The sequence below is a fragment of the Salmo salar genome, chromosome ssa05 (genome assembly GCF_905237065.1).
Source record: "Salmo salar chromosome ssa05, Ssal_v3.1, whole genome shotgun sequence".
Lineage (NCBI taxonomy): Eukaryota > Metazoa > Chordata > Actinopteri > Salmoniformes > Salmonidae > Salmo > Salmo salar.
In genome coordinates, this window is record NC_059446.1 from 69,800,919 (window position 1) to 69,821,817 (window position 20,899).

General features: G+C 42.3%; 1 protein-coding gene across 4 annotated transcripts; it reads left to right on the top strand.

Moving 5' to 3' along the window:
• Positions 1–5,442: 5,442 nt before the first annotated feature.
• Positions 5,443–20,829, top strand: LOC106605696 (probable ATP-dependent RNA helicase ddx6). Of its 4 annotated transcripts, none has more exons than XM_014201590.2 (13): positions 5,443–5,636; positions 7,230–8,293; positions 8,397–8,501; positions 8,622–8,751; positions 9,354–9,500; positions 11,961–12,055; positions 12,281–12,403; positions 12,583–12,711; positions 17,585–17,701; positions 17,821–17,884; positions 17,965–18,066; positions 18,206–18,417; positions 18,705–20,829. In XM_014201590.2, the coding sequence occupies exons 2-12, from the start codon at positions 8,054–8,056 to the stop codon at positions 18,412–18,414; spliced, it is 1,461 nt and encodes a 486-aa protein (XP_014057065.1). In that variant the 5' UTR covers positions 5,443–5,636; positions 7,230–8,053; the 3' UTR covers positions 18,415–18,417; positions 18,705–20,829. The 4 variants fall into 4 exon arrangements, with proteins under 4 accessions (XP_014057065.1, XP_014057066.1, XP_045574645.1 ...); XM_014201591.2 differs by lacking the exon at positions 5,443–5,636 and adding an exon at positions 5,676–5,697; XM_045718689.1 differs by lacking the exon at positions 5,443–5,636 and adding an exon at positions 5,805–6,069.
• The last annotated feature ends 70 nt before the right edge of the window (positions 20,830–20,899 follow it).

Genomic DNA, 20,899 nt, shown 5'->3' on the forward strand with positions numbered 1-20,899 from the left:
CGGGATGATTTCTAGTGAAAAGGCGAAGGTTGGCATGACAATGTAAGATTAAGATGAGAGGTGGAATCTGAACTTGTTTGGTTACCTCCATGACGAAGGTGATCCATTTTGCAAATCATCAAAACTTACCTGAAGTTTATCACACAGTGCAACAATAATGTTGCTTTATAGAGCCCTTGAAAAAACTTGTTTGAATTTAATTAAATAGATATTTATTTACAAAATTAAAGGCGTGAATGTTATAAAGAACTGATGTGATTGATTTTCTTGCTGCAGATAATTGTGAGCCCATAGTTAATTGAGCATTCAGACTTTTTATATGTACCTTTTTCATTTCACAATTATATGTATCACTGCACCATTGTAGAAAACAGAATGTAAAGTACTGTATGTATTCTGACATTTAAGTTAGTCTCACACAGCAGAGAAAGACTGGACTAACCGGCTCAGTAATCACCTGGACGCAGTGATTAACATTCTGTTTATGACGTTCTGCAGCAGAAGCCATGAAACTAGATTTACAACACCACTCTTAACTGCATATACAGTTGATCACCTTAAAATACATATGAAAGACTGACATTCAAATGACAATGCTTTCGTTCTTATTTTAAAAAAAAGTGATGCAAACATGTATAGTTATGATTACAACCAATCAAATCAATTGGAGCAGGTGTCATCCTATCTTTGAATTTTAGCTCTAACAGTATTATTTGTTTTTATTCAATATAACTCCAAGTGTTCACATGGTTCTAATATTACAAAATCCAAATAAAGCCCTATAACATGACAGCCTTTATGAGCCTGATGCACAATTGTTCAGAAACCAACATCTAATTAAATGAAGGAAATACTCATAATATTAGGCTTGAGGGAGATTTACGTGACATGCTTTCCTGTCTCCCCGTGTAACTCAATGTGTGCAAATGTAGATGTCACTCAACATCATCTCTTACTGTTCAGTACTTTTTCTGACGACACTTGGAACAAACTGGTCTCACAACCAACTCATTCAAGACATATCAACAAGAATCAACCCTCACAGTAATGTAGTTGTGCAATAGATGACATACAGCAGCACATTTTTCCATGTGAGAACCTTAACCCCTTTCTACTGATGGAGATGTGGTGTGACAGAGAACGTTGAAAACCTGGACTTTCAGAATGACACCCCATGAAAAAACAACCAATAAGTAGACCTAAGTGGTTTTCAACCAGGCGTACTACCACCTATCCACAGAGGGTCCTTGAGAAGACTCATGAGACCATAGGCTTACTGGTAAAAATGTACATGAGGGGGTACTTCAGGGGTACTCCAGGCAGAGAAAAATGTACTTGTGGTATTGTAACCAAAAAAGGTTGTGAACCCAGCCAGGTTTTCACGCACATTTCATTGACAAATACTGCACCAAACATCTTAGTTAGATGTAAAATTGTGCGACTAAGATCTCTTCGTCAAAAATTTAAAAATTAATGACATTTAGTTTTTTGTTTCTTAGATTGACTATTTTGAGAACGTATATACTGGCAACAGTGTCTAAAAATGGACAAACAGTATTGTTGACACTTTATTCTCTTTTTCCAAGCGAAGGTCTTTTAAGAGAGTATGCAAGCACACTCGTTCGGTTCACCTAACCGACTTCGGCTAAGCGCCAGCCTAACTAACATGCTGACGCTGTAAGCATCTGCCTCTGGTGCCAAAGGTTGCATGTTCAAATCCAGCGATAAAGTTTATTTTTGTATTTCTGTTTTAATCGTATACCAAACCTTAACCCTTACTGTAAATTCAGAAAGTATTCAGACCCTTTTTCAATTCCACATTTTGTTACGGTACAGCCTTATTCTTCATATGGATTTTAAAAAAGGATTTCCCTCATCAATCTACACACAATAGCCTACAATGACAAAGCAAAAACAGGTTTGTAGACGTTTTTACATAAATATTCAGACTTTTTACTCAGTACTTTGTTGAAGCACCTTTGGCAGCGATTACAGCCTTGAGTCTTCTTGGGTATGACACTACAAGCCTGGCACCTGTGTATTTGGGGAGTTTCTCCCATTCTTCTCTGCAGATCCCTCTCAAGCTCTGTCAGGTTGGATGGGGAGCGTTGCTGCACAGCTATTTTCAGACCTCTCCAGAGATGTACCTTCAGGTTCAAGCTAATGAGGATACAAATAAACTACCACTCTCCCTCCGACAACGACTGAGAACACCACCCCTCTCCCTTCGCCAACAACGACTGAGAACACCACCCCTCTCCCTTCGCCAACAACGATTGAGAACACCGCCAACAACGATTGAGGACACCGCCACTCTCCCTCCGTCAACAGCAACTGTATGCTATCGTTGGCTGGTCGTCGTTATATATTCGTCGCCAAACCCGCTGGCTCCAGGTCATCTATAAGTCCTTGCTAGGTAAAGCTCCGCCTTATCTCAGCTCACTGGTCACCATAGGAACACCCACCCATAGCACGCGCTCCAGCAGGTATATTTCACTGGTCATCCCCAAAGCCAACACCCCCTTTGGTTGCCTTTCCTTCCAGTTATCTGCTGCCAGTGACTGGAACGAATTGCAAAATTACTGGTTGGAGACTTATATCTCCCTCACTGACTTTAAGCGTAAGCTGTCAGAGCAGCTTACCGATCGCTGCAGCTGTACACAGCCCATCTGTAAATAGACCATCCAACCAACCAACCCATATTTGTTTTTCTACTCTTTTGCACACCAGTATTTCTACCTGCACATCCTCATCTGCACATACAGTTGAAGTCGGAAGTTTACATACACCTTTGCCAAATACATTTAAACTCAGTTTTTCACAATTCCTGATATTTAATCCTAGTAAAAATTCCCTGTCTTAGGTTAGTTAGGATCACCACTTTATTTTAAGAATGTGAAATGTCAGAATAATAGTTGAATGATTTATTTCAGCTTTTATTTCCTTCATCACATTCCCAGTGGGTAAGAAGTTTACATACACTCAATTAGTATTTGGTAGCATTGCCTTTAAATTGTTTATCTTGGGTTAAACGTTTTGGGTAGCCTTCCACAAGGTTCCCACAATAAGTTGGGTGAATTTTGGCCCATTCCTCCTGACAGAGCTGGTGTAACTGAGTCAGGTTTGTAGGCCTCCTTGCTCACACACCTATTTCAATTCTCCCCACACATTTTCTATGGGATTGAGGTCGGGGCTTTGTGATGGCCAATCCAATACCTTGACTTTGTTGCCCTTAAGCCATTTTGCCACAACTTTGGAAGTATGCTTGGGGTCATTGTCCATTTGGAAGACCCATTTGCGACCAAGCTTTAACTTCCTGACTGCTGTCTTGAGATGTTGCTTCAATATATCCACACAATTTCCCTCCTCATGATGCCATCTATTTTGTGAAGTGCACCAGTCCCTCCTGCAGCAAAACAACCCCACAACATGATGCTGCCACCCCCGTGCTTCACGGTTGGGATGGTGTTCTTCGGCTTGCAAGCCTCCCCCTTTTTCTCCAAACATAATGGTTATTTTTTTTTCATCAGACCAGAGGACATTTCTCCAAAAAGTAATAACTTTGTGCCCATGTGCAGTTGCAAACCGTAGTCTGGCTATTTTATGGCGGTTTTGGAGCAGTGGCTTCTTCCTTGCTAAGTGGCCTTTCAGGTTATGTCGATATAGGACTCGTTTTACTGTGGATATAGATACTTTTGTACCTGTTTCCTCCAGCATCTTCACAAGGTCCTTTGCTGTTGTTCTGGGATTGATTTGCACTTTTCACACCAAAGTACGTTCATCTCTAGGAGACAGAAGGCGTCTCCTTCCTGAGCGGTATGACGGCTGCATGGTCCCATGGTGTTTATACTTGCGTACTAATGTTGTACAGATGAACGTGGTACCTTCAGGCGTTTGTAAATTGCTCTCAAGGATGAACCAGACTTGTGGAGGTCTACAATGTTTTTTCTGAGGTCTTGGCTGATATCTTTTGATTTTCCCATGATGTCAAGCAAAGCGGCACTGAGTTTGAAGGTAGGCCTTGAAATATATCCACAGGTACACCTCCAATTGACTCAAATTATGTCAATTAGCCTATCAGAAGCTTCTAAAGCCATGACATCATTTTCTGGAATTTTCCAAGCTGGTTAAAGGCACAGTCAAGTTAGTATATGTAAACTTCTGACCCACTGGAATTGTGATACAGTGAATTATAAGTGAAATAATCTGTCTGTAAACAATTGTTGGAAAAATGACTTGTGTCATGCACAAAGCAGATGTCCTAACCGACTTGCCAAAACTATAGTTTGTTAACAAGAAATTTGTGGTGGTTGAAAAACGAGTTTTAATGACTCCAACCTAAGTGTATGTAAACATCCAACTTCAACTGAATATCACTCCAGTGTAAATTACTAAATTGTAATTACTTCGCCATTATTGGCCTATTTATTGCCTTACCTCCTTCATTTGCACACACTGTATACAGATTATTCTATTGTAGTTTTGACTACGATTGTTAATCCCATGTGTAACTCTGTTGTTTTTGTCACACTGCTTTGCTTCATCATGGCCAGGTCGCAGTTGTAAATGAGAACTTGTTCTCAACTGGCCTACCTGGTTAAATAAAAATTAAAAAGCTGAAGAAAACAACAGGTACTCAACTATTCCCCTCTTTTATGAAGTTACTCACTGAAGAGGGTTAAACCAAGGCCTCAAACCTTTTAAAGGGTTAATAAATTGTGTTATGATAAACTGTAAGGTCTCCTGTTCTAGGAGACCTCTGTGTGTGTATTAACACCAGTTTTGAGTGTTGTGCCCTTCAGACATTATTAGAAGGCGGAAACCGCCTATGTTCATACATACTCCTCCTGTCTGGGCCCCACCTGGGTATCTGAGGTTCTGAGAATACCACTGGTTTCCTGAGAACACAAGGCTGCCGCAGGCCTGATGAAAACAGCCACCTGTCAGAATATGCTTGGACTCGTTCACCTTGTTATGACCCTATACTTGTGATGTTTGTTTTTTAAATTACGTTTTACTTGCATTGAGTGTGATATGTGGTTGCCTTACCTAACTTCATTAGTTGAAAAGTCTGTACTATGCAGAATCCTTGGACGTCCCTACCCCATTGAAGTTGAAATGTAAAATGGTTAAGCAAAGGGTTAGGATATGCGTTAAATGCGTCAGCATGCTTCAGTTATGTTGGCGACTAGTCGAACCGAGAGTGTTAGCATACTCCCTTAAAATACATTCGTTTGAAAAACGAGAAAAAAATTGCAATAGTACAGATTGTCCATTTTGGGACGCCGTAGCCAGTTACAATTCCTCAGAATAGTCTGAACTAATCGAAGATATCCCAAGAAATCTGTCATTAGTTGACGTTTTTACCGAATAAATATTAGTCGCGCAATTGTACATCTAACTAAGGTTTTTTTGTGCAGTATTTCTCAATGAAAAAAATGGCATAAAACCGAGTCGTCTCTGGTTGAATGACAACAAAGACTATTTTGAAGAATCCCTACTGTTGACCAATCACCGACGAAGGGGCGTAGACATTGGCTCCGAACTTCGGCTTGCCTCCAGAAAAAAATGTCGTGTGCCCGAACAGCCGAAAAAACCTTCACCGAAGTCCAAAACTTCACAAAATGTCGACATAGGTATGTGCACGAACTCTACCGAAGTGTTTCGCCCGGGAAGCAAGCAAACTTTTTACGTTAAGTACGTCCCAAGAACCTAGATATCGCTAAACAATTTGAGTTCGAAACAGGACACGCTGATTGGGTAGTTCATGTCCCTGCGCAGCCAGACGAACGAAGGGTTCCATTAGTTACCACAGCCACAAAGTCAGAATGGGTTATATCGTAAAAATGCATAGAAATAACGAATTTGCCTTTTAAGGCAAATTAAGCCATACAGCTATCAGGTTAAAATCACATTTTAATAAGGTAAATTGTATAAATGGGCGGGGTTTATGACTGTGGTAACTAGTGACGACCCAGTAGGAAAGCGAAAGAGAACCAGCTAAAGGCGAGCGCGCGGCCATGTTGAATTGTCGTTTTTTTAAAGAAGAGACAATAGCGAGACAAGTCGGTGGGTTTCACGAAACACAAACAGTTTCATAATACTTGGACAATTTGCTTTAATTAAGTTAACGAGAGAAGACGTTCGATGAACATTAAGGTAACGTGTTGGATTTGTTTGAAGTAGCCGATAGTGCATGGGCGCTACTCAGCTGCCTATGCTAGTATGTTTGAAGGAGAGTCGACCAGTCAGCCTACGCTTAACTTAGTTACCATAGCTAGCTAACCAGCAATGTTTGCCAAGCAAACGTGCAAGCTGGTTATTTCATATTTTACTTTCTAATATCTGTCGACTGTTTATCTAAATCGTTAGCCTCAGCTCGAACTTGTCGTGAAGGTACTGTTAGCCTCCAAGTTGTCAAACTATCTCTGCCCAAAAACTTCGATTAACACGTTGTCACAGCTAGCTAGCTAACGGTAGTTGACTAACACAACTCTAGCTAGCTACGTTAGCTTAGCTAATCTACTTTACCGGGCATTTAATGCCACTAGGTAGTAATTATCCACGTAAAGTTTGCCTACAGTTACTGTGGTCACACAACCAATCATTAGTTAGCCATCTAACGTTTGCTGGTAAACCAATTGTGGGTCTATGTTGGCTGCTAATACGGCTATCAATTTGTTAATTGTCTCATGAGTACACTGATCACCAACTCAGCGTTAACTAAACTATTTTGTTGAACTCAGTCCTAGCTAACGTAGTGTTTTAGCACAGCCAAATTGTGCGTAGTTAACGTGTGCTCGTAACTTACGTTTTTTGATCTTTTTAAAATAGTTTTTGTGCTTTGCTTTTGCCCCAGACCACTGCACTTGGTAACTAACGTTAGCTAACTACTCTTATATCGACTTTTTTTTTTTACCACGTAACCTAACTAGCTAGCTAAACACCTTGCTAATATGTCCAGTTCGCTAGTTACACGTTAACTAAAATGCTCAAGTTTAACGTTAGACTCGATTAGTTCACGTTCAGGAAATAAACACATTCTATAATTTCAAGTGCAGTCCTAGTTAGTGGTTGTTTTGTTTAGAAATTGAGATTAATTTACATGTTTAAATTATTGAAACCAATCTCAATTTCCTTTTAGTATTGGCTACAGTCAATAGCGACACAGGCATACGCTTTCATTTGTGATGCTTTTGTCCTTATGATGTATTGTTGCTTTCGTGCAGGTAACCAGGAGTTGAATGCAAATGTGACTGAGTGTGTCAGCTCCACATATACCACAGCAAAAGAAGAGCACAACAGCAGAACACACATTGTTACTGTCAAAGTGAACAGCACAACGGGTTGGAACTATTTCCCTCAGTGTTTTGTCTAAGTCATTTTTTTGTGGTTGACAAGAGCACACATTTTTTGCTTCATAACACACCAAAAAACACGAAGTTGAAAGACTCAGAGAAACATAGGAATAGTCCATGTGAATCAGAGGACAGTACAGGTCTGTTTGAATGTAAAAGACTAAAAGCACTTGAGACTAACAAAGAAACGTACGACCACTTCAGTCCAGGAAAAACAGTGAGAAAGTCTTTGAACATAGAGACAATATTAAAAACTTTACAGGTTGTTGTACACAGAAAAGAGACTTCAGAAAAAAGCTATTTTCACCAGGATAACTTTAATGTTTGAATTCTGAAACACTTTCACAAAGGTTTGTTTTTTTTGGGCGGATATATGATCTATTTATTCATATAAATGCTAATTTCTCCCTTTTTGGGGAGCATCGTCTTGTAAATATACCATTTTCGTACGCCAGACTCTTTTTTTCAAGAGGTCTGTACGTATAAGTGTATACATAAATTCTTTAAATTAGAAATCCTGAAAACAAGGTTTTATTTTTTTTGTGAACTAAATAACACAAGGACATTAGTACCACGAGTGGAAAAACAAGATCTAAGGAAACATTGGACAGAAAAAAAGGATTTAAAAAAAGTTTAGCTTTACACTGTGAGTGACTAAGAAATTGACAGACTGTGAAGGAAAAGCTCTCTAAGCCATGTCTACAGCAAGAACGGAGAACCCAACATCCATAATGGGACTGAACAAGCCCAACGGGCAGTTTAGAGGACCACTCAAGCCAGTTGGACTAACATCAGGATCCCTGGCAACTGCCCCACAACCAGACGCCCACCAGAAGGGAGGCAACATTCCCCAGAGCAGTGGGGGCATCCGTTTTGGCGATGACTGGAAGAAGTGCCTGCAGCTTCCACAGAAAGACTGCAGATTTAGAACATCAGTAAGTCCTAGTGACACATTCACCGTTTAATAAAGCAGACCCCTATAAGTCCATAAATCAATAATGACCCTAGCTTCAACCTTGACGTCTACTCTTTCCCCAGGATGTGACATCGACCAAGGGGAATGAGTTTGAAGACTACTGCCTGAAGCGGGAGCTACTGATGGGGATCTTTGAGATGGGCTGGGAGAAACCATCTCCTGTACAGGTGACTTCCCTCTGCTGCTCTGTCCATGACTATTTTGGAATTTTGTTGAATGTGTGTTAGTGTTTGCTCATGTTTGTGGAACTGTCTCTCTCACCAACCTGTGTGCCTGTCTGTCCCCAGGAGGAGAGCATCCCCATTGCTCTGTCAGGAAGGGACATCTTGGCCCGAGCTAAAAACGGCACCGGGAAAAGCGGAGCCTACCTCATTCCTCTCCTGGAGAGGATAGACCTGAAGAAGGACCACATACAGGGTGAGAACTGCACCTGCTGCTACTCAATACCCTTTCAACATCAATCCATGTAATCTCATTTGCTTGTTTTAATCAATTTTGGTACGAAGTCCATCTGTGAAATCTGCACTTAATGTGTTATTATTAATTTGGCCTATTGTGATGTAATCACTGGTGAATACCCCTATGTAGTTGCCTGAACAATTCACTAGATTGATGCACAAGTAAGCACACATTCAGTGTATGGAGAGGACATTACACCGGTCCAGTATGCCTGGTGGGACACGGAATCTCTGACATATGGACAGACCCAGTGTCACAAACCTAACGCCCACACACAGTGTGCTCTAATAGTGCTGGACCTCAAGGGAACAGCATGCCACAGATTCATAATATATCAAGGCCACTTATCCAACTAGTGAGTTGGATAAATTACATTCACTTAAGCCAGTGCCTGAGCTCATCACCTGTCAGTGAAATTCAGCTTTTTAATGGTCTCCAGTTATAGGTTATTTATTCCAATTGATTTGTGGAGATTTTTTTCCTCTTCTCCCTCATTCCCCAAACCTCTTTTTCTCTGCTCTATCCTTCATTTCTCGCTGCCCTTCCTCTCATCTCTGCAGCCATGGTGATGGTTCCTACACGAGAGTTGGCCCTGCAGGTGAGCCAGATCAGCATCCAGGTGAGCAAGCACATGGGTGGGGTCAAGGTCATGGCCACCACGGGAGGCACCAACTTGAGGGACGACATCATGCGTCTGGACGAGACTGGTAACTACCACTCAGTCATGGGGGATGGGCAGTCGAAAGGGTTATAGTGGCTGTAGCGGCATAACCAATGTGTGAAGAATTGCAGCTGATCATAGCTCTACATGCATTATGGATATTGTTTGCTTGCGTGACTGACACTGAACTTTGTTACTTTAAATCCAGTTTGGCTGTTGATCAAGAGACCTGCCCATGTGTTACGCAACAGCACGTTGTGCAGATCCTCATTGTGCCTTTACGTACTGTACTTACTAGGGCTGTAATGATCGGTCCCCGACTCAAATGTTTAAGATACTTTTGGTCATGTAGTGTATGTGGACACCTGCTCGTTGAACATCTCATTAATATGGAGTTAGTCCTCCCTTGGGGCAGTTGGCATTCTACTGGCATCTGCCAAATCCAGATTTGTCCTTTGGACTGCCAGCTGGTGAAGCTTGATTCATCACTCCAGAGAATGCGTTTCTAGTGCTCCAGAATCCAATGGTGGCGAGTTTTACACCACTCCAGCCGACACCATGCGCAATGCCAAGCGATCTTGGGCTTGTGTGCGGCTGCTCGGCCATGGACACCCATTTCATGACGCTCCCGACGAACAGTTCTTGTGCTGAAGTTGCTTCAAGGTAGTTTTGGAACTCCACAATAGTGTTGCTAGTGTTGTGACCGAGGACAGACTATTTTTATGCGCCTCAGCACTGCCACTTCGTTGCTGAGCCGTTATTGCTCCTAGATGTTTCCACTTCACAATAACAGCACATACAGTTGACCTGGGCAGCTCTAGCGAGGCAAAGATTTGACGGACTGACTTGTTGGAAAGGTGGCATCCTATGACGGTGCCACGTTGAAAGTCACTGGGCTCTTTACTAATGGCCATTCTCCTGTTAATGTTTGTCTATGGAGATTGCATGGCTGTTTTTATACACCTGTCAGCAATGGGTGTGACTGAAATGGCCGTATCCACTCATTTGAAGAGGGGTCCACATACTTTTGTATATAGTGTATGAGTTCTTTGGTCCGCTGTAACGATAGCTCCCTGATTCAAATGTTTAAGGTATGAGTGCATTGATCCGCAGGACCCCAAACCGATCCAAATGTAACATGCATCGTCAGAAAATCGATTGAAACGCCGCAAATCGCCGATAAACATTTTTTTTGTTGTTGCTCAAATTACTTTGTACTTTACGAAAATACCTCATATTTTATGGCAACTGCGTCCTCTCCTTACAGTGTTGAACAAAGCATGTAATTATGTTGACAGTCATTGATCTAAAAGTCATTTTGCATGCCCAACAACCCCAGTCAATATCAGTAGACTGGTCAATCTGTGGCCTGTGTGCAGCTTCGCACACTGACCAACGATGGGTAGTCTATTCCTGATCTGGTATATCTGAGACTCATCTTCAGCATTCAAATGTTTGTAAAATGTCTTGCACAATATTAGCCTTTATTACTTGAGTGATAACCAATTCAATTTTTCTAGTTAAAAAAATAAAAATAAATGCACTTTTGAAAAGGTGGGTAGGCTACATACTGATCAGGGCATATATTTTATTTTGATCAAGTTCACTATCAGCAGTATTTTTTTATTTTGTTTTTTTTAACAAATTGTATTTGTAATTTTTAGCTATATACGGTAAAAGTTTAATTTCATAACGACGATGGCAATCACTTTTTCTATCTGTACTCCATGGTCGAGGCTAGCGAAGAGAACAAGCTCGCTGAGTCCGTCAACTTCCAAACGGTCTAAACCAGGGGTATTCAACTCTTACCCTACGAGGTCTGGAGCCTGCTGGTTTTCTGTGCTACCAGTCCCTGATTTAGAATGAAGAACAGAAAAATGCTGTGGATCTGGCTTCGAGGTCTAGAGTTACGTTTCAGGGGTCTAAACGATCCGATTATGAGACGGGTGAAATCCAAAGTTGTGCTCTGTCATAGTAGATTTAAGTATTTATACATTACTAGCTCTAACACGTAATCAGCGAAAATGACATTCATTAGTGGGTGACGGTGACTTTCCTTATGGCTCAGATCAGATGCCTACATGCATCATTTACACACAGAAGTCAACTCCGAGATACCCAGGGGTGGCAGGTAGCCTGACAAGGTAAAAATCTGTTCTACCCCTGAACAATGCAGTTAACCCACTGTTCCCCTTTAGGCCGTCATTGTAAATAAGAATTTGTTCTTAACTGACTTGCCTAGTTAAATTTTAAAAGCTCATGAGCTCCACCTGCAGCAGATTTGAATTTAGAATGGAAAATGAATGTGTTTATGCAACAGATGTTAGTGGATCGCATCGATACGTTCCTCTAATTAAACTGAATCGTTTCAAACAAACGTATTGTCCCTGTATCGGTGACAATTTGTCTAGATGCGTAACAACCCATCTTAAAAGGGAAAGATGCACATCCCTAGTACTTACTGTTCATTTTCACTCTTTTCTCTTCCTCATCCCCTATCTCTCAGTACATGTGGTGATAGCCACACCAGGCAGGATCCTGGACCTGATAAAGAAGGGCGTGGCCAAAGTGGATAAAGTCCAGATGATGGTGATGGATGAGGTGAGCGTTACTGGTTGTTTTATTAAAGCGGCATATGTTATGAAATCTGGAAAGTATATTTTTTGTGGGAGACTCCGTAGTTGCTCGTTTTGCTAATGGAATAATATTGTTGGTTTAATAAGCCAAATGAAAGTAGCCCCACTTTGCCACCTGCTCTGTTTGAAATAGTTAATGTGCTGAGGATGCACTCAATTGGGTCATCAACAAATGTCTCTCCCTCTCCAGGCAGACAAGCTGCTGTCTCAGGACTTTGTGGTCCTCATCGAAGATATCATCAGCTTCCTGGCTAAGGGTCGTCAGATCCTACTCTATTCTGCCACCTTTCCCATCAGTGTGCAGAAGTTCATGGTGAGAGGACTTGCCTTGATGACTGGGGGGCTAGAGAGTGAGAGAACAGGGGGAGACCACGGTAGTGGTTGGATAGACCAAGGGGGAGATGTGCATGGCAGTTCAGTGAGAGGAGTCTGAATTAAAAATTGACAACTGAATTGTCTTTACTCTCAATTGCGATCTGTGTCCCCCTCCAGGCGAAGCACCTTTCAAAGCCCTATGAGATCAACCTGATGGATGAACTGACACTGAAGGGCATCACCCAGTACTACGCCTACGTCACTGAGAGGCAGAAAGTCCACTGCCTCAACACCCTCTTCTCCAGGGTGAGTCTGTCTAAAGCTGTGGAGGTAGTTTTTTGAGCGACGTACAGTGCATTCGATAAGTATTCAGACCTCTTGACTTTCTCCACATTTTGTTACATTACAGCCTTATTCTAAAATGTATTGAATTTCCCCTCATCAATCTATCAATCCATAATGGCAAAGTGAAAACAGGTTTTTATACACTTTAGCAAATGTATTACAATTAAAAAACACCTTATTTACATAAGTCTTCAGACCCTTTATGAGACTTGAAATTGAGCTCAGGTGCATCCTGTTTGCATTGATCATCCTTGATGTTTCTACAAATTGGAGTCCACCTGTTGTAAATTGAATTGATTGAACATGAATTGGATAGGCACACACCTGTCTAGATAAGCTTCGACAGTGCATGTCAGATCAAAAACCAAGCCATGAAGTCGAAGGAGTTGTCAGAGTTCCGAGCCAGGATTGTGTCAAGACACCGATCTGGGGAAGGGTACCAAAAAATGTCTACAGCATTGAATGTCCCCAAGAACAGTGGCCTCCATCATTCTTAAATGGAAGACTCCTCCTAGAGTCTTCCATTCCTTCATGTCCTCAGAGCATGCGCATACCAGCTGGCTGGTGTGTTTATGGACATATTCAATCAATCCCTATCCCACTCTGCTGTTCCCACATGCTTCAAGAGGGCTACCATTGTTCCTGTTCCCAAGAAAGCGAAAATAACTGAAGTAACTGAGCTAAATGACTATCGCCCCATAGCACTCACTTCTGTCATCATGAAGTGCTTTGAGAGACTAGTCAAGGATCATATCACCTGACACCCTAGACCCACTCCAATTTGCTTACCGGCCCAATAGGTCCACAGACGACGCAATCACACTGCCCTAACCCATCTGGACAAGAGGAATACCAATGTAGGAATGCTGTTCATCAATTACAGCTCAGCATTTAACACCATAGTACCCTCCTATCTCGTCATTAAGCTCGAGACCCTGGGTCTCGACCTCGTCCTGTGCAACTGGGTCCTGGGCTTTCTGACAGGCCGACCCCAGGTGGTGAGGATAGGAAAAATCTCCACCCCACTGATCAACACTGGGGTGCCACAAGGGTGTGTTCTCAGCCCTTTCCTGTACTCCCTGTTCACCCATGACTGCGTGGCCATGCACGCCTCCAACTCAATTATCAAGTTTGCAGACGACACTACAGTGGTAGGCTTGATTACCAACAATGACAAGACGGCCTACAGGGAGGAGGTGAGGGCCCTCAGAGTGTGGTGTCAGGAAAAAACCTCACACTCAATGTCAACAAAACAAAGGAGATGATTGTGGACTTCAGGAAACAGCAGAGGAAGCAGCCCCCTATCCACATCGATGGGACAGTAGTGGAGAAGGTGGAAAGTTTTAAGTTCCTCGGCGTACACATCACGGAGAAAATGAAATGGTCCACCCACACAGACAGTGTCGGGAGGAAGGCGCCTCTTCCACCTCAGGAGGCTGAAGAAATATGGCTTGTCACCTAAAACCATCAAACTTTTACAGATGCACAATCGAGAGCATCCTGTCGGCCTGTATCACTGCCTGGTACGGCAACTGCACCGCCCACAACCGTAAAGCTCTCCAAAGGGTAGTGCGGTCTGCACAGCGCATCACCGGGGGCAAACTACCTGCCCTCCAGGACACCTACAGCACCCAATGTCACAGGAAGGCCAAAAAGATCATCACGGACATCCACCAGCAGAGCCACTGCCTGTTCACCCCGCTATCATCCAGAAGGCGAGGTCAGTACAGGTGCATCAAAGCTTGGACCGAGAGACTGAAAAACAGCTTCTCTCTCAAGGCCATCACTGTTAACCTCTAACAGCCAGTTGAATCCTGTGGCGCGTTATTCAAATCCTTAGATATGCTATTACTTCAATTTTTCAACAATATGACTATTTCACACCATTTTAAAGATAAGACTCGTTAATCTAACCACACTGTCCGATTTCAAAAAGGCTTTACAACGAAAGCAAAACATTAGATTATGTCAGCAGAGTACCCAGCCAGAAATAATCAGACACCCATTTTTCAAGCTAGCATATAATGTCACATAAACCCAAACCACAGCTAAATGCAGCACTAACCTTTGATGATCTTCATCAGATGACAACCCTAGGACATTATGTTATACAATACATGCATGTTTTGTTCAATCAAGTTCATATTTATATCAAAAACCAGCTTTTTACATTAGCATGTGACTAGCATTCCCACCGGACACTGCCGGTGAATTTACTAAATTACTCACGATAAACGTTCACAAAAAGCATAACAATTATTTTAAGAATTATAGATACAGAACTCCTCTATGCACTCGATATGTCCGATTTTAAAATAGCTTTTCGGTGAAAGCACATTTTGCAATATTCTCAGTAGATAGCCCGGCATCACAGGGCTAGCTATTTAGACACCCAGCAGGTTTAGCTCTCATCAAAGTCAGATTTACTATAAGAAAAATGTTATTACCTTTGTTGTCTTCGTCAGAATGCACTCCCAGGACTTCTACTTCAATAACAAATGTTGGTTAGGTCCAAAATAATCCATCGTTATATCCAAACAGCGGCGTTTTGTTCGTGCGTTCTAGACACTATCCTAAAGGCTAAATAAGGGTGACGAGCATGGCGCAATTCGTGACAAAAGAATTCTAAATATTCCATTACCGTACTTCGAAGCATGTCAACCGCTGTTTAAAATCAATTTTTATGCCATTTTTCTCATAAAAAAGCGATAATATTCCGACCGGGAATCTGCGTTTAGATAAACAGACAAAGGAAAAGAAAGCATTCGGTCGAAGCGGACGTGCGCCTAAGCCCATAGTACTCTGTGGCCGCTTGCCAAAAGCGATAAAGTGTTTCAGCCAGAGCCTGCCTCGATATCATTCAACGTTTTCCCGGGCTCTGAGACCCTATGGAAGACGTAGGAAGTGTCACGTTATTGCACAGATCCTGAGTCTTCAATAAAAAGAGCCAAGATGAAACACTACTTCTCAGACAGGCCACTTCCTGCTTGAAATCTTCTCAGGTTTTGGCCTGCCATAGAAGTTCTGTTATACAGACACCATTCAAACAGTTTTAGAAACTTTAGGGTGTTTTCTATCCAAAGCCAATAATTATATGCATATTCTAGTAACCAGATTAAATCGGGTACGTTTTTTTATCCAGCCGTGTCAATACTGCCCCCTAGCCCTAACAGGTTAAACAGCCATCACTAACATTGAGTGGCTGCTGCCAACATACTGACTCAAATCTCTAGCCACTTTAATAATTAAAAATTGGATATAATAAATCTATCACTAGTCACATTAAACAATGCCACTTTATATACCCTACATTACTCATCTCACGTGTATATACTGACTCTAAACCATCTACTGCATCTTGCCTATGCGGTATGGCCATCGCTCATACATATTTAAATGTACATATTCTTATTCATTCCTTTACACTTGTGTTTGTATAAGGTAGTTGTTGTGAAATTGTTAGGTTACTTGCTAGATGTTACTGCATGGTCGGAACTAGAAGCACAAGCATTTTGCTACACTCGCATTAACATCTGCTAACCATGTGTATGTGACCAACAAAATTTCATTTGATTTAGAGCTGGCCAAACTGAGCAATTGTGGCTGAAGGCCCTTGGTCAGGGAGGTGACCAGGGACCCAATGGTCCATCTGACAGAGCTCCAGAGTTCCTCTGTGAAGATGGGAGAACCTTCCAGAAGGACAACCATCTCTGCAGCACTCCACCAATCAGGCCTTTATGGTAGTGGCCAGATGGAAATCACTCCTCCGTGAGAGGCACATGACGGCTCGCTTGGAGTTTGACAAAATGCACCTAAAGGACTCTGACCATGAGAAAAAAGATTCTCTGGTCTGATGAAACCAAGATTGAACTATTTGTCCTGAATGCCAACTGTCCACATCTGGAGGAAACCTGCAACCATTCCTACAGTTAAACATGGTGCTGGCAGTACCATGCTGTGGGGATGTTTTTCAGCGGCAGGGACTGGGAGACTAATCAGGATCGAGGGAAAGATGAACAGAGATCCTATTTGAAAACCTTCACCCCAGTCTGAGGTCCTGAGTGCTCTGGAGCAGGTTAACATTCCAAGAGGACAATGACCCTGAGAACACAGCCAGACAACGCGGGAGTGGCTTTGGGACAAGTCTCAATGTTCTTGAGTGGCCCAGCCAGAGCTTGGACTTGACCTGATCGAACATCTCTGGAGAGACCAAAAAATAGCTGTGTAGCGGCGGTCTTCATCCAACCTGACAGAGCTTGAGAGGATCTGCAGAGAAGAATGGAAGAAACTTACCCAAATACACTTGTGCCAAGCTTGTAGTGTCCTACTCGTGGCTGTAATTGCTGCCAAAAGTACTGAGTAAAGGGTCTGAATACTTATGTGATTCTTTAAAAAAAAATTAAAAAAGGTTTGCGTTTGCTAACATTTAAAAAAAAAAAAAGTAACTTTTTGCTTTGTCATCATGGGATATTGGTGTAGATTGAGGGGAGGGACGACCTAATCAATTTTAGAATAAGGCTGTAATGTAACGAAATATGGAAAAATTCAGGGGGTCTGAATACTTTACGAATGCACTGTACCTGCTTGATGAGTAACCTTGAAGGAGCCTTAGCTTATCGCCTCATGTTTTGCTAGATAGACTAACTCTTGAGGTGGGTTGGAAACTTGTTCTATAACTGGTCCTTTACATACGCAGTCAGAAAAGCTCAACTTCTTTCAGTCGTAGAGATATTGGCTGATGGTAGAGCAGGAAGCCATGTTTCTGTCATCTGGGTCATCCATTTATTCATAATGAGTACATTGTCTCATCAATGCATCTTTCGTTCTCCAACAGCTCCAGATCAACCAGTCCATCATCTTCTGTAACTCCACCCAGAGGGTTGAGCTGCTGGCCAAGAAGATAACCCAGCTGGGCTACTCCTGCTTCTACATCCACGCCAAGATGATGCAGGTCAGCTCAGCCGGCCCAGCCACTTGCACTTTAGATGTAGACAGCATGGAATACCTTCTCATTAGACAGTGTGTAGCCATGTCTTGCTAACCCTTGCACTGGTTTTGCCTTTGAAACAGGAGTACAGAAACCGTGTGTTCCATGACTTCAGAAACGGACTCTGCAGGAACTTGGTCTGCACAGGTAACGTATTTTACCATTGTTGAATGATTGCTTGGTTGATAAAAAAGATTGTTAAATTATTCTCTTGCCTCCCTGCTTAGATCTGTTCACCAGGGGAATTGACATCCAAGCGGTGAACGTAGTGATCAACTTTGACTTCCCCAAGAATGCTGAGACGTACCTGCATCGCATCGGCAGATCAGGTGAGACCATACACTGCATTTTCATCACGCCGTCAAATCAGACCTCGGACAACATCCTCCAGCTACCATCTGCTTTTCTCCTGGGTAAATAAAGCATCAAATATAAGCCTGTTGCCTATTTTAACACCTCCTTTTCCAGGGAGGTTTGGTCACCTGGGTCTGGCCATCAACCTGATCACCTCTGAGGACCGCTTCAACCTGAAGTCCATCGAGGACCAGCTGGTGACCGACATTAAGCCCATCCCCGGCAGCATCGACAAGGGCCTGTACGTGGCAGAGTTCCACTCAGCCGACCCAGACGCCGAAGATGAGATCAGAGGCAAGGACGGCGAGTTAAGCGCAGCATAAACGGTAAGGTTTTTCCACTTATGCAGAGAAGTCTCCCACTACTCATAGAGGTAGTTAGTTATTTCACCTTTGTTTATTTAATCTGTTGAGTCCTTTGACTCCTTGCTGGTCAGTGGTCATAAAACAAAATCATTTTGGGCATTAGGCCCTGAACTGAGAAACAGTTCACTCATGTTCAGCCTAGCTCTTGATAAAAGATTCTCGTTGGATAGGATTGTTGAATTGGCTTTACTTCTGCTTTTGCAATTTGATTACATTAGTTCCTAACTGGAGCCGTGTCTCTTTTCCAGGAGAACAAGAGGCGTCTGGCATTCATCACACCATCCCCTGCTGCGCACAGACATTCAGATTAGTTTGACTGAATATAAAAAAATTCTACAGGATGCATCTTCCAGTTTTTTTTATTTTTGGGGGTAATGTTTACAGCAGTGGTCAGTTTGTTTTGGCACAGATTACATCTGTTTTTTAACCAACATGATATGTACCCAACCTGTCAACTGTCAATAATTTTCTAAGTCTGCTGTCTTTCTGTATGGCTAGTGTATCACTGTGGTGGCGACTTATACAGTCACATTTCATCATTTCCTGTTGAAAAGGCCCTCCTCGCTTGTCAGGTTCACTTCCTATAGACTAATTTCTGAGCAGATGACTGTCGAGGAAACCAAACCAAAGCTGAACATGTTGATGGGGAATATGGATTTACTCAAAAAACCAAAAGGACCCCCTCTGCTTTAACGGCTGTTTGGGAAAAGCTATCATGGTGCTATACGGTGGAAATACAAATAGAACTACATTTTTAAAGTATCTTTGTTTTTAAGTGTTCGTGCTAATGTGACTTTACAGTCATACATGAAAGGCACCCCCATGAATAGTTTGTCACAGACGCACACGGATGAGTCCAATGATGAGTGTTGATTAGTTTACTTATTGTTTATTTGTTTCGTATTTTACAGCCTCCTTAGTGGGCTATAGCACCAGACAGACCCGTAACTCTTTGGGCAACAGATCCCTTAGACAAGGAGATGATGGCAGTAGAACCTGACATGGAGATGTGCCTGTATAAACAGGGTAAACATTTAATTTAGATACGCTGACTTACCGACCCCCCCCCAAAAAAAAACCTGAATTAGACATGCTGAAGCCAGTCATCTTATTCTATCGCTCTCTGACTCTTCTGTTCATCTCTCACAATCTTCCTCTTAACTCACTCGTGTGCCTTAATCGAACCTCTGCTCAGTGTTCATACTGTACATCTGAAAGGATCTGTCTGTGTGAACCAGAGCTCCAGAAAGTAGCTTGAAAGTTCAGTTCCAAAAAGAGCTTCTCTGGTAATGTGTTCTTTAGCTCTCACCAAGTCAGTGCTTGTTTTCTCAGCTTCCCAGAACTCCCCTCAGTGTTTTTTAATGTGGAGTAGTTTAAACTGATCTAAGGTCAATTTTGCATCCCCTCTCCTAGTGGTTAATATTAGGATTTAGGGATGAAAACCTGGCCCTAGATCTATCTGTAGCTTTCCAGAGGCCAGGGAGCAGGAATGGTCACACAGGGTGGGGGACCCTAATCTCTAACACAAGAAGTGATTTGTTACAATACTGGCAATTGTCGTTGAGGAATCACAGCATTTCAGTCATTTTCTCAATTGTTATGCAATGTATTTTTTCCTCTTTCGTACAGCTATATTGGGTAGTCTGACAGAGCAATGGTTGTGTGGCAGGAAGGTTGTAGCAGTACTCTCATTGGCCAAAGTACAGTGTTCTACTTTTAAAAGGATAAAATATTGCCAAATACAATCTTGTCTTATAGTGACAACCCTAACAGATCCTACAATCTTCAACATTAGAGATGTAGCAGAGGGCTGGCCTCTGCATTGTGTAGCACCAGCAGAACAGAACAGGAACCATTGTAATGCATGTACTGTAAGCCCTTATTTAAACAGCCTACAATACTGAGCACTGTTTCCCCACGTCTGGCTCTGGAGTATCCCTGTAAATACTGGAGTTTATCTAACTTATTCCATTGTCAATTATCCTGAGTTGAGGCACTTGAACACTGAAATGGGACTTATGATTTGAGCATTGTCAAGTGTCTGTGTTAAACGTTATTAATTGGTTAATCTCAGCACACCAGCCGCCCACAGCAATGAGCAATAGCTTTGGGACGAGGCTATAAAATGGCTAAGTGAAGCAGTATTTGCCAGGGGTACTCCAGGGCCAACTATAAGAAGACTATGGTAGACTTGATTTGAATTTATTTCTATCCAACTCATTTGGTTTGAGTAATGCTCCTGTTGTTGTGTTGGCAGAGGTCACCTGCTCAGCTGTAAAGTGGCAGGAGGATGGCTAAGCAAAGTTTATTCTCGTGCCAATTGTGTCAATGCCAGCACCTGAAGGAATCAAATAAAGGCCTGCTGATTCTCCATCCCTGTGTCTTAAGTTTTCATGTGTTTTGGTTCATCACACTGAACGTTATGTGCAAGTATTTTTGACAA